At 52.2% G+C, this 12,698-nt stretch overlaps 1 protein-coding gene across 1 annotated transcript in view; it reads right to left on the bottom strand.

The window, feature by feature from the left end:
• RAB40B (RAB40B, member RAS oncogene family) overlaps positions 1–5,363 on the bottom strand; it is a 39,194-nt gene extending 33,831 nt beyond the window's left edge. Inside the window, exon 1 of the mRNA XM_023651700.2 lies at positions 5,090–5,363. Within this exon, the coding sequence (XP_023507468.1) occupies positions 5,090–5,231 (142 nt within the window). The 5' untranslated portion in view covers positions 5,232–5,363. The remainder of the gene's footprint in view (positions 1–5,089) is intronic.
• Between the last annotated feature and the right edge of the window lie 7,335 nt (positions 5,364–12,698).

Raw genomic sequence — 12,698 nt, 5'->3', positions numbered from 1 at the left:
CAAACATTCATAATCTGGATTACGTTAAAATTAAGGGCCTCTGTTCTTTCAAAAAAACTATCAAAAGAGTGAAAGGCAACACGATGAGAGAGCGTCTTCACAACACATGTTTGTGACAAAGGACTCAGAGCCAGAATCAATAAAAAAATTCAACCTAATAGAAGAAATGGACAAAAGACTTGGACACTTTACAGAAGATGAAATCCAAATAAACATACAAAAAGATGTGCCATCTCATTAGTCATCAGAGAAACGAGAATTCAACTACACGCTTTCCAGGATGGCAGTAGTGCAAAAGAGAGCAAGTGCAAGTGTTGGTGAGGATACGAGCAGCCAGAACTCTGTCCTTTGCTGGTGAGAGTGTATGTTGGAAAATATTTCTGGAGTATCCACTGAAGTTAAACATGTGCATATCTAATGCTCAGCCATTACAGGTTTTGGCATATTCCAACAAAAACACATCTTACGTATACCAAAGACATGTGGTAGGAATGTTCACAACAGAACTAATCATAATAGTCACAAATGGGAAACCATTGAAATGCCCATCCCCAGCAGGATGGATAAATAAATCATGGTATATTCACACAGGGATGTTATACACCTCGAGAATAAACAGCCCACAGCCACACGACACAGGAGAATCTCACACACGATGAGAGCAAGAGAAGCAGCCACAGAAGAGCTCTGACTGTGTGATTCCACTTTTACACAGAATAAATAAGGCAAAACTCACCCGTGCTGTCACAAGTCAGGACAGCAGTTACACCAAGGGGCTATGTAGTGACGGGGGGAGGCCCCAGGGGGCTGTCAGTGCTCTGTTTCTTAATCTGGGTGCTGGCTACATGGGTGTGTTAGGTTTATGAAGATCCATGAAGCTATGCAACTGTAATATCTACACTTTTCTATATGTACATCATACTTCAATAAAAAGTTTAAAAAGGAAGGAAAAAGAGACAATGAACACAACCTAAAAGGAAACAACGAACAGAAGGAAATTCACTCCACTTACTTCAGGCAAGAGAACAGCTTAATAAAAACATGAAGTTGGTCGGTGCTGGCCCGATGGTACAGTGGTTAAATGTGCACGTTCTGCTTTGGTGGCCCGGGTTTGCCGGTTCAGATCCCAGTGTGGACATGGCACCACCGGGCAAGTCATGCTGTAATAGGTGTCCCACATATAAAGCAGAGGAAGATGGGCACCGATGTTAGCTCAGGGCCACTCTTCCTCAGCAAAAAGAGGAGGATTGGCGGCAGATGTTAGCTCAGGGGTAATCTTCCTCAAAAAACAAAAACAAAAACAACATGAAGTTGGCAAAATGAGAGTTAAAAGACTGTTTCTTTAATGAAATGCATTTTTAAAAGAAATTTAAAAATAAATTTTTAAAAATTGAAGAAAAGAAAAATTATAAGAGTAAGGAAAAGATTGGAGACCAAAAAAATCATTACTGATTTAACAAATAAGTTAGAAATAGTTTACTAAAATAAAAATTACCAACAAATAGGAAAGCCTTGAGATAACCAAAGAAATTCAGAAGAGAAAGACAAAAAGATCAAAGCAATTAGAGAGAAGGGAATGGATATCAAAGACAGATAAAAAGAGTCTGACATAAGGATAATCAGCCTGGTAGGCTGAATAATGGCCCATCAAAGATATCCACGTCCTAATCCCCAGAATTCATGAATATGTTAGATTACAGGGCAAAGGGGAATTAAGGCTGCACATGGAATTAAGTTTGCCGATCAGGTGACCTTAAAATACACAGAAGATCCTGGCTTATCAAGAGGGGCCCAATGTGATGACAGGGGTTCTGAAAGTGGAAGAGGGAGGCAGAGTCAGTATCAGAGAGATGCGTGAGATGCAGACTTGACCTGCCAGGCTGCCTTTGAAGATGGAGCAAGAGGCCACGAGCCAAGGAACGGGACAAGTGCCAGAAGGTGGGAAACGCAAGCAAACAGACGCACCCCTAGCGCCTCCAGGAAGGAAAGCAACCTTGACTTTAGCCTGTGAGACCGTACTGACTTCTGACCCGCAGAATTGTAAAGTAATACGTTTGTGTTGTTTTACGGTACTAAATTTGTGGCAATCTGCCCAGCAGCAATAGGAGACTAACACAATTTGTGTCCCTGAAGCAGAAACACCAACAACTGTAACAGAAAATGTCTTAAGGACATAAATTTCCCTGAAATTAACAAAGATCTGCAAATTCAAAGAGTACACAGTGTACCAGAAGTTCAACGAAGCATCCAACTCCAGACAAGGGCTGGTTAAGCGAACGAACTGAGGCGAAAGGAAGGAATTCTTCAGAAATTCATGAAGAAAAGAGAAATCACGCAAACGGGGGAAAAATCAGCTGACCTCAGGCTTCCCCACAACAAAGAGGGTAGCGGAATGATAGTTACAAAGTGTTGAGGGATAGAAAATATCAAGACTATTATACCCAGCCAAGATACGATTCAGAGATAAAGACAATGAACAGACATTTTCACACGTGAAAACGCTCAGGAGGCCCGCCGGTGCAGAAGCAAAGATCGCACGTTCCGCTTCTCGGCAGCCCGGGGTTCGCCGGGATCCCGGGTGCAGACATGGCACCGTGCACTTAGCAAAAGCCATGCTGTGGTAGGCGTCCCAGTATAAAGTAGGGGAAGCTGGGCATGGATGTTAGCTCAGGGCCAGTCTTCCTCAGCAAAAAGAGGAGGATTGGCAGTAGTTAGCTCAGGGCTAATCTTCCCCCTCCCCCCCCCAAAAAAAGCTCAGGAAATACTTATGCCCTTCTTGAAGAAAGGACTGAAAATGAAATCTTGCTAATTAGGGAGACAGCAAAATAAAGAACTCAGATACAGCAATGGAAAAGGACCAGTGGTGAGCCCTGAGTCCACCTAAATGTTGAATTAGTACTGAGCACTTGTGGGCATTGCAGCTACAATACAAAAGTGAGTGTTATAAACCTGGGCCATGTAAAAATATCACAAACTCAAGACTCAGGTGGTGGGTGGAGGGGGATGGAAATGTGAAGCTGAAAATGACCTCATCTTTCAATGCCAGAAGCACGGATACTGTTTCAAAGTGAAATGCGTCTTTTTAAAAAAAACAATAATAATTAATGATTCCAACTTCTTACAGTTTTTCACAATCTCTTTTCTTAATCCTAGAAGAATATTTTAGTAAATCAAAAACCCACAAGGGGCACATCTATGATATCTGTTCCCTTCTGCAGTGTCTCAAGCCAAACTGACAACAAAACCTTTTGTGGAGAGTGTCTTTTTAGCCTAAATCCTCCCTCTGTGTCAAGGAAAAAACTTTAGAAGAAAGCATTAACTAGTTGTTTCTAAAAGGCCTCAGTTCAGCATATAACAAAATGAAAGAAATGCAACAGAAGCATACCCAAGCCTTGGTTCGAACCAACCACAAGGAAGTTTCACAAACCTTTTGTCCACATTCCCCCTATTTGCCCCACATCACTCACCTACTAAGAACTCAAAATGTCCCAGAACCTGTTCCCTCCAGCACAGTCTTAAAAGCACTATGCTTAAAAAAAAAAAAAAGAAAGAAACCTTGCTTTATGTGTTGGGTGTTTGATGACCGCCCCTCGGCTGTGGCCCATCCATTCACTGAGCCCTGAGAACCCAGCTGTGGAGGAACAAAGGCCCTGCTCTCCTGGAGCTTCAACTCCAGAGCTGCGCTGTCCAGCACTGCAGTCACTGGCCACACGTGGCTGTTGAGCACTTGAAATGTGGCTAATACAAACCTTTAATTTCACTTCATTTTAACTACTTTAAATTTATGTGGGTAATGGCGTCATCTTAGACCACACAGTTCTAGAATCAGAATCAGAACCTGCATTTTCCCAAGGCCCCCAAGTGACTTATATACACTGCAGTTTCAGGATGAGCCCCAGTTCTCATCATCAGCTCATGTCCATCATCTCAAACTCTCCCCAACTCCCTCCCCACTTCCCCTGTCTTCTCAGCTCTACCCTGCCTGGTCAGGGCAGGAAGCACACCTAGGCGGGCTTGGACATCAAGACTTCACTTCCTGGGCTGCCCTCCTCTGCTCCCCAGGAACCAGACTCCAAGCCCAGGAGCCAAAGAGGCAAGACTCACAGCCGCACGGCGGTTCATGCCTCTGAGACGACAGGACACAGGTGTCCTTCCACAGCCATTCGGATCTACACCATCAAAGCTGACTGTGGTGGGTAAAGACAGGTGTAGGGGTGTGTGTTCGTGTGTATGCACGCGTGCCGGACACCCACCTGAGTCTCTTCCAGCCTGCTGACCCAGGTTTCTGCCCACCGCACTTTCCTCTCCTCTCCTCCTGCCCTTCTTTCCCTCGTAGGGTCTACCACCTCTCAGGGGCTGCAGCTCTCAAAACTCAAACTACAGGGACCTCCACTGCCCGCTGCCCCGGAGCTCTGGGCGCTCTGGCCTCCCCTTGATCTGGAACCCACTCTCCTGCACCTCGGGTCGGTGCTTCCCTGCCTCCGCCCCAGGACGCACTCTCGAGGGTCACTTGGGTTCCGGCCCTACCGGGCCTGTCCTCCGAGGCGAGGAACCCCTTGGACATGGCGAGAACCCTGGAGAAGCCTCCGGACTAGTCCTCTTGTGTCTCCTCTCCCTTCCCTTCCACCCGACCCACGCCCAGAGCCACCACCCGCTGCGAGCAGACCCACGCTCCGCACCCCTGCGTGTTCTGTCCTCCTTGCGGGGCCACCGGAGCCGCCCCGCCGCCCCCTCTCCACACCCCACTCTCTCCTCCGCCTCGCAGTCACCCCAGCGTGGGAGGACCCCGGCGCCCTGCCCAGCCGCCCACTCCCCCTGGCGCGCAGACCGCGGCGAGGGGATGGAGACGCGCCGCGTGCGCCCGCCCGGGCCCCCACGAGCCGCCCGGGCCCCCACGAGCCGCCTGGTCCCCCACGCGCGGAACGGCGGCGCAGCCGGGGCCGCCCACGTAGCGCGGGCCGACCCAGACCGAGACAGGCCAGCCGGAGCCCGGCGCGCCCCCCGACCGGCCCTGCTCCCCCGAGCCGGGCCCGCGCCCCTTTCCTCCCCGGCCCGCCGCGCGCTCCTCCCCGGCCCGGCCTGCGCTCACCCGCCGGGTGGCCGTACGGGGACTCGGCCGCGCCGTCCTGCAGGCTCGCCAGGATCTCGCCCTTGCCCACGTCGCTGTCGCCCACCAGCAGGAACTTGAGCAGGAAGTCGTAGGCGCGCACCGGGCTGCCCAAGCCGCTCATCGTGCCGCCGCCGCGCCGGCGCCCATGCCCGGCCCGCGGACGCGCAAAAGGGGCGGCCGGGCACCCGGGGCCCCGAGGACCCGCCGCCCGCGACCGCCGCCCGCCGCCTGCCGCCTGACAGCGAGCAGCCCCGCCCCGCCCCGCCATTGGCCGGCCGCAGTTGCTAGGGCAGCAGCGCACGCTCATTGGCTGAACTGCCTGTCCATGTCGCTCTCGTCTCCGCCTCCAGGCCGACACCCACCCGCCCGTCTGGGGACCATACGGCTGCAGCCGCCAATAGCGGATGGGAGGCGGGGAATGGGGCGGGGCCTAGGACGGTGACGCCACAGCCACAGCCAATGGAGGCCCGGAGGCGAGATGGGGCGGGGCCAGAGGAATCAGGGGGCGGGGAAGCTGCTCCCGCAGCCAATGAGGGGCGGGGCGAGCAGGGGGCGGGGCCGGGTGTTTACACTCCCGCGTGCGCCTGTGTACGTGAGCATGTGTGCGTGCGTGCCTGTGTGTGCATGTGTGCCTTTGCGCGCGCGTTCGTCTGCCTACGTTTGCAGGTGCTTGTGTGTGCGGCCGTGCACGGGTTGTGCAGGCGCGGGGGTAGGAGACAAGGTGGGCTTCTCTCCGTCTCCAGGAAGCAGTCGCGCGGGCCGGCCCTCTGCGCTCCAAGATTGACCCGGGGCGCGTCCGTACGCGCGCAGAGTCCAGGCGGCAGCGCCCACTCTCCGGAGACGCCCGCCGCCTTGGGGGCCTGGTGGTCAGGCCCAGCGGCTCCGGCCTCCCGCCTCATCCCCTCACCCAGCGCGCGGGAGGGCCCACTGCGCGCGTGCAGGGACCTGCTTTAAATCCCACTTCCTCCGGGGCTGGGCACAGAGGAGAAAGAGTGGAAGAAGAATTACAAAAGCGATTGTTGAAGTTAAGATTACTTTGGAATGCCAGTTTAGTTTGCGATACCTGTTGTTTAGTGATTGATTAGTTGGTTTAGGTACTGGTGAAGCCTCTGTAAAAAAAGCAAAGACAGAGGAAGATAGGATGGAAAGTAGACACAGTGGAAAAATATGAGGCAGGCGGCATTTTGTCCCCATTCCCACACTCACAAAAAACCCCAAAAACTCAGGGGAATTTCTCTTCCCATCTTTAGCTCAGTTCCACGGTCCCAATCAGGGGTGAACCACTTGACAAATACCTAGTTAAGGTGGGATACCTCCTTCTGCTGGACCCCCCACCCTGCATGTCCAGCCTCACTCTAGGATAAGGGTCAGGAAACCCTCAGCCCACTCTCATTGTTCCCAGCTGTGGGATGGAGATGACCGTGGGGAGGAGACCTTGCCTGTTTCTCTCCCGTGCCCAACGTCCTGAATCTCAGAATCTTTTAGCAGCAGTCACCTCCAAGCTGGTCTCAGCTCAGCTAGAACATGACAACTGCCACCTGAAGGTCCAAATAAAAATAACCACCTAAGAAGAGGATTATATCCACATATGGATTTCTGTCTTCCTGCCCTGGGATAAGCATAAGGCTCACCAAACAGTGCCTGGAGGTGTCTCCAACAGAGATGTTTGTTTCATAAGCCAAAGGAGAAAGGGTCTCCACCATGAGAGTCCCTAGCCACTTGGGGCTGGTTCCATGGTGGGACACTCCCCCAACTCTGTAAATCTGAAAGAACACTAATACCATCATGGGGGCCCCACCCTCATGACCTCATCTAACCCTAAATACCTCCCAGAGGCCCCATCTCCAAGTATCATCACATTGAGAATTAGGGCTTCAATCTATGGATTTTGGGGACACAAACATTGAGTCCACAACAACGGCCCGTGGTGGTGAGGGGCCCTGGGCCCAATCAGAGCAGGAATGAGTTTTGGTGTGTGGAGCTCTGCCCACCAGAAAGCCTGGACTGGGAGGTGGGCACCTGCTTACCCCTCAGCCAGCCTTTCCTGAGGCCCTTGGATGGTCTTGGGGTCTAGAGCAAGGTGTCTGAACCTCTGTACTCTCGACCCTTGGGGCCAGACCATTCTCTGTGCTGGGGCTGTCCTGTGCACTGCCAGATACTGAGCAGCAACCCTCACCCTTGTCCAGGAGATGCCAGTGCACCCCTTCTCCTAGTTGTAACCCCTGAAAATGTCTCCAGATTGCCAGATGTCCCTGGGGCGGGGGTGCAAGATTCCTCTCATCACACGCAGTTGAGGACCTCTGGTTTAGAGAGATTTGATTTCCACGTGGCAGTCACTTGCCTTGAGATGAGAATAGGTCGTGTTCTGGACATTGGCCTCCACCCTGCCGGCTCCCACAGGCACCTCCTGGCCAGTTATGACTGTTTTCAGTTTCCACCAGGGGAGAGGGGAGAAAGTTTGGCCCATGGTCATGCACGGGGTGGAGAGGGGTCGAGTTGTCCAGACTAGGCAGTGAGTGATATCCAGCAATGGGCTCGCTCTGCTCACTGCGATCTGAGCCAATTAATCACAAGTTAGAGATTGAGAAAGGACGTTTAATTAGATTAGCTGGCTAATCGGAAGATAGGTGACTAATGTCTCAAAAACTCATCTTCAAAAATTACAGAATCTTGAGGCAGTTTATTATAAGGAAAATGGGCAGTAAGAAGGGGATCCAGGGATGTTGGTCTCCAGGCATGACGGGCTCCAGGCATCACATTCTTCCATTCTTCTGTCAGCTGTGATGGATACCTTGTAGATGTGTTTCCTGCCTGTGGTCAGCCTGTTTCTGGAGAGAAACTCATAGAACAAAGTTTTAATTTATCAAGGTATCAAGGAGTACATACGTCATCAGAGGCCATAAATCAGGAGAGCATGTGACTTTTTTAAAGTACGTGCAGAGCAACAAGTAGTCACACAGAGGAGGGGCTGGGGCTATTTAGCAAAACAAGATGGCCTCACTGTTGCTCACTTACATAAGGATCTAGAGTGGTCCAGGCCTGTGGTGGATGGACAGTGAGAGAGTCTCAGGGCATCTGTGGTTCGCCCGTGTTAACCTCACAACAACCCTCAGAGATGGGGTTTTGTTATTCCCACCGACACCGAGGAAATGGGGTCTCAGAGAAACTGTGATGGTCAGAGGTCCTCCCTGCAGCTGCCGTCACTGGAGCTGGTCTGCACAGCAGCGCAGCCCCAGTTTTCCTCTGTTTTCATTTTTAAATTGTCATGAAATATACTTTACGTTGTTGACTTTAAAAATAAAACAGCCAGTTATTTTTACTAGCAAAATGAGTTGATTCAGGAATAGCAAAGAATTGCAAGTTGGGACATGCAAGGTATGGCAAAACCACAGGCAAGTCGGGCAAACACAGGAGAGGAACCATTATTTTACAGAATAACCAGGGTCAGGAATGAGCGAAAGTCCATTGGAGGAGGGCAGGGTCTCAGGTTGTGACGGCTCCTCAATTGGCTGAGCTGCAGCCGTTTCCCATTGGCTGGGCTTGTTGCTGGGCAAGGAGAAAGTCTTCCTCCTTCTGGGGTAGTAAAGTAGGGTTCTTCCTGGTGGAAAACGCAAGGTGTGCTCTTCCTGTTGGGGTCTGCACTTGACAATGAGTGGTAGGGGTGGGAGCTCCCCCTTCTGGCCTCCTGACTCCATTTTAAAAGAGGTTTCCTTTAAAAGAGTTTCACAACATACAATTTACCATTTTACCTGTTTTTTGGTGTACAGTTCAGTTTCACACTTCAGTGTCAGTTCAGAGTGTGAAAGCACATTCACTTTGTTGTGCAACCATCACCACCACCCATCACCAGAGCTTTTTTCATCTTCCCCAAGTTGAAATTCTGTCCCCATTAAACAATTACTCCCCATCCCCGGCTCCTCCCAGCCCCTACTAACCACGGTTCTACTTTCTGTCTATAAATTTGACTACTCCTGAAACCTCATATAAGCGGAATTGTATTCATCCTTTTGTGACTAGATTATTTCACTTAGCATGTCTTCAGTGTTCACCCATGTTGTAGCATGCATCAGAATTTCCTTCCTTTTAAAAACTGAATAACACTCCATTGTATGGATAGACTACATTTTGTTTATCCATCCATTTGCAGATGGACATTTGGGTTGTTTCCATTTTTGGCTATTGTGGATAGAGTTGTTGTAAACATTTGTGTAGAAGTTTCTGTGCAATGTCTGTTTTTATTTCTCTTGAGTTTACACATAGGAGTGGAATTGCTGGGTCATACAGTAACTATATGTACCAGTTTGAGGTTTCTTTTCTGAAGCATAGAGCTCATTCCCCAGTTTGCACTGCGGTTGGTTTCTGTGTGGTCTTGTGCAGTGTGGTCTCCAGGCTAGAGACCTTTGGGGGGTCCCCTACTGTAGAAGGTGGAGGGGAGGAGGAATGCTTAGGTGATAGGCAAGGAATCTCTTTACGTGAAGTGAAGTTTTTATCCCTTTGACTATGGAAAAGCATTTCTTAAGTTTCCTTCTCTGATGTTCAAATAAAAATAGACTGAGGAACTAAAAAGGGACTGAACATATTTTCCCCAAAGCCAGGCACTTGCACACACCAATTAACTCTTCTATTTCTCTCCCCTGCTGACAAGAAGTAAATAGAAACCAACAGCTGAGCGCAGCTTCACACTTGGTGTATATTTGCGGATGACTCACTAGGAATTCACAGCAAACGTGCCAGTTCTTCCGCCACGGAAAATTCATTTTAACCAAAACCATAACCTCATGGAAGTCGCAGCAAGTACCAGAGCCACAGAAAAAATCCATTTAATGTAGGTTTCACGTCACGGCTCCGTCTAAGCCCCACCCGAGCCCCCCAGCCGAGGCTCCGCTCGCCCCCACCCCGCCTCACCCGTTCCCCGCCTTGTCTAAGCCCGCCCCCATTGCTCCACCCAAGCCCCGCCAACCGATGCTCCCCCTACCCCGCCTCGCCCGTGCCCGCCTTATCCAAGCCTGCCCCCAGTGCTCCACTCAAGCCCCGCCCAGCCGATGCCCCGCCCACCCTCCTCGCCTCACCCGTGCCCCTCTTGTCTAAGCCCGCCCCCCACTGCTCCACCCAGGCCCCCTCAGCCGATGCTCCGCCCAACCCACCCCCGCCCCAGCCTGGCTTGTGCCCCACCTTGTCTAAGCCCGCCCCCAGTGCTCCACCCGAGCTCCGCCCAGCCGGTGCTCCGCCCACTCCCCCGCCTCCCCCTTGGCCCCCTGTCTAAGCCCGCCCCCACTGCTCCACTCAAGCCCCGCCCGCCCTATGCCCGGCCCACAGCATGCCCCACCCCCCGCTCTGCCCATCCCCTGCCTTTGCCCCACCCGCTGCCCCACCCCCTGCCCGGCCTCCAGGCCCCGAGGCTTGAGTCCTTCCCACGCCACCCCCAGGCCGGGCTCCTGCTTCTGCACTGTCACTTCTCGGCTCCCACAGACAGTAGCCATGATCGTCATGCTCGTGACAGCTCATTCCAGGCCCAGCCAGGGGATGGGGGAGAAGACAGGAAGGACACCTGCTCTCACACGGGGCTCTAGACACTTCTGTGCTGGTCAGTCCAGCTAAGACGCGGCCTGCAGCCGTACGGCTGCCCCGTCCTCCCCCTCCTCCCCCTCCTCCTAGACAGCGCCCTGCTGGCTCTCTGGCCCAGAGCTGCCCCAGCTCCTGCACTCAAGTCGGTGTTTGGGGGACTGGAAAACCTCCTCGGTTGCCCAGGAGAGAGCCTTAGGATAAGAATTAAATTTTGCGCCAATGTGATCACTCTTGAAATGACAGTCCGGTGCTCTGAAGCTGCACAACGGGAGCAATGCTGGGTCTCGCTGCTGGGGAGTAAGGCACACACAACTAGCCCAGCCCGGGAGGAGGGTGGAGCACTCTCCGTTCTCCCTCTTGGACTCCGGTCCTGACCCCTACTGGACAGGTCAGTGGCAGAGCCGGAGAGGGAGGGTCTCTGGAGACACCTGATGGAGACCTGCAGGCAGGAGGCAGGCAAGGGGAGATGCAGGCTGCAGGAAGGGCGCTGGACTTGGGGCTGGCGGAGCTGAAGAGGGGCTGCATGGGTGGGTCAGCCACCTGTCAAAGGCCTGAGCAGGGATGGTCACTCTCTGGGGTATGAGGGAGTCACCTTGGGTGCTCTCACCCACCCTGCTCTCCTGAGGCCCACTGAGCCCACCTAGGACTTGTGAAGCTGGTGAGGCAGGAGGCCTCGGAAAGAAATGGCCCTCAGGCGGGAGGCAGGGACCCAACTGGCTGTGTAAAGGTGAAGTGGGTGGTAGGATATCGGCAGACAGGCGCAACCTTTAGGACAGAAAGGGCTCCTGCTAATGCAGACCCTCGAGGTACCCCTGAGAACCACCCGCTTTGGTGACGCTGCCAGGGGCAGACAGAACGCTCCTGTCTGTCACGGTTAGTGTCTGGAATCCATAGGACAACCTGGGGAGTGTTGGGAACTTGGTTTTGCAGACTCTGAGGTGAGAGGGACTCAAAGATCTGCCTGAGGTGGAATCCCGGCTCCACTGTTTCCCAGCTGGGTGACCTTGGGCAAGCAACCGCCCTCCCTGGGCCTCACCTTCCCCATTTCTTAAGCCAGAATGGTTCCTTGTGAGAAGTCTGTGAGCAGCGCATTTCACAAGTGTTTGGGGAAGCCGCTGGTACACAGGCAGTGCTGTGATGTCATCAGTTGGCCGTCCCTGTGGAGCATCCATGGAGCCTCTGTTGGGCACCCTTCACCCCCCCACACACACACTGTGGTCCAACATGTTTTTGTTTAACTTTTGGTGTTGCAGCATGCTGCCTAACTCATTCTATGTTACTGGAACATCACGGGCCATCATAAAACTGTGAACCCTGGGTCATCACAGGGAGAGATGAGTCCAAAACACACTGCTGACAGGCCTCCACCACAACGACCTGGCTGACCTGGCTGCCCAGACATTTTCTGAGTGTGCACCAGGCTCAGTTTCAGATGTCCTGGGCCGTGAGGAGTGAGCTCGAGGCTTGCCACCGAGGGGGGGATAATTGGGTCAGGTAGCATGTAAGCACACGTACCCAAGCACAAGGCAGACCATGGGCAGAGCAGCAGACAGGGTCCTAGAGAAGGGGTTGGAGCCATCCTCAGGACACAGGGAAGAGAACCCTGTTTGAAGATGAAGAAGAAGCCGGAGGAAAGGAAAACTTGAGAGATGGCAAGGGCGCTTTGCCACAAAGCAGGACATTTGACCCACAGGCCACAGAGTGCCTGGAAATGTGTGGAAGTGTTGGGTTAGCAAGGCCATGATCCCGTGTTGGACCACAGAACAATTGGGGAACATTTTCTCATGGATGGGTAAACACATACAACTGATCAATCTTTTATCTAATACATAATTAATATTCTTGTTTCAAATATCAACACAGATTTTTTTTAAATGACATTGGCTGAAACAGCACATGATGGAATTTAGATCTTTATATTTGACTCAGGAAAGTTAGACTCGGTAGAAACAATAGCCTCAAGAGAGCATTCATAATGGTAGGTGCATAGTCAGAAAAATCTTATGTGGACCAAAAAAATGGA

This window comes from Equus caballus, chromosome 11, assembly GCF_041296265.1.
Source record: "Equus caballus isolate H_3958 breed thoroughbred chromosome 11, TB-T2T, whole genome shotgun sequence".
Classification (NCBI taxonomy): domain Eukaryota; kingdom Metazoa; phylum Chordata; class Mammalia; order Perissodactyla; family Equidae; genus Equus; species Equus caballus.
The sequence above is the reverse complement of the archived record's forward strand: the minus strand, read 5'-3'. Positions and strand labels throughout refer to the sequence as shown.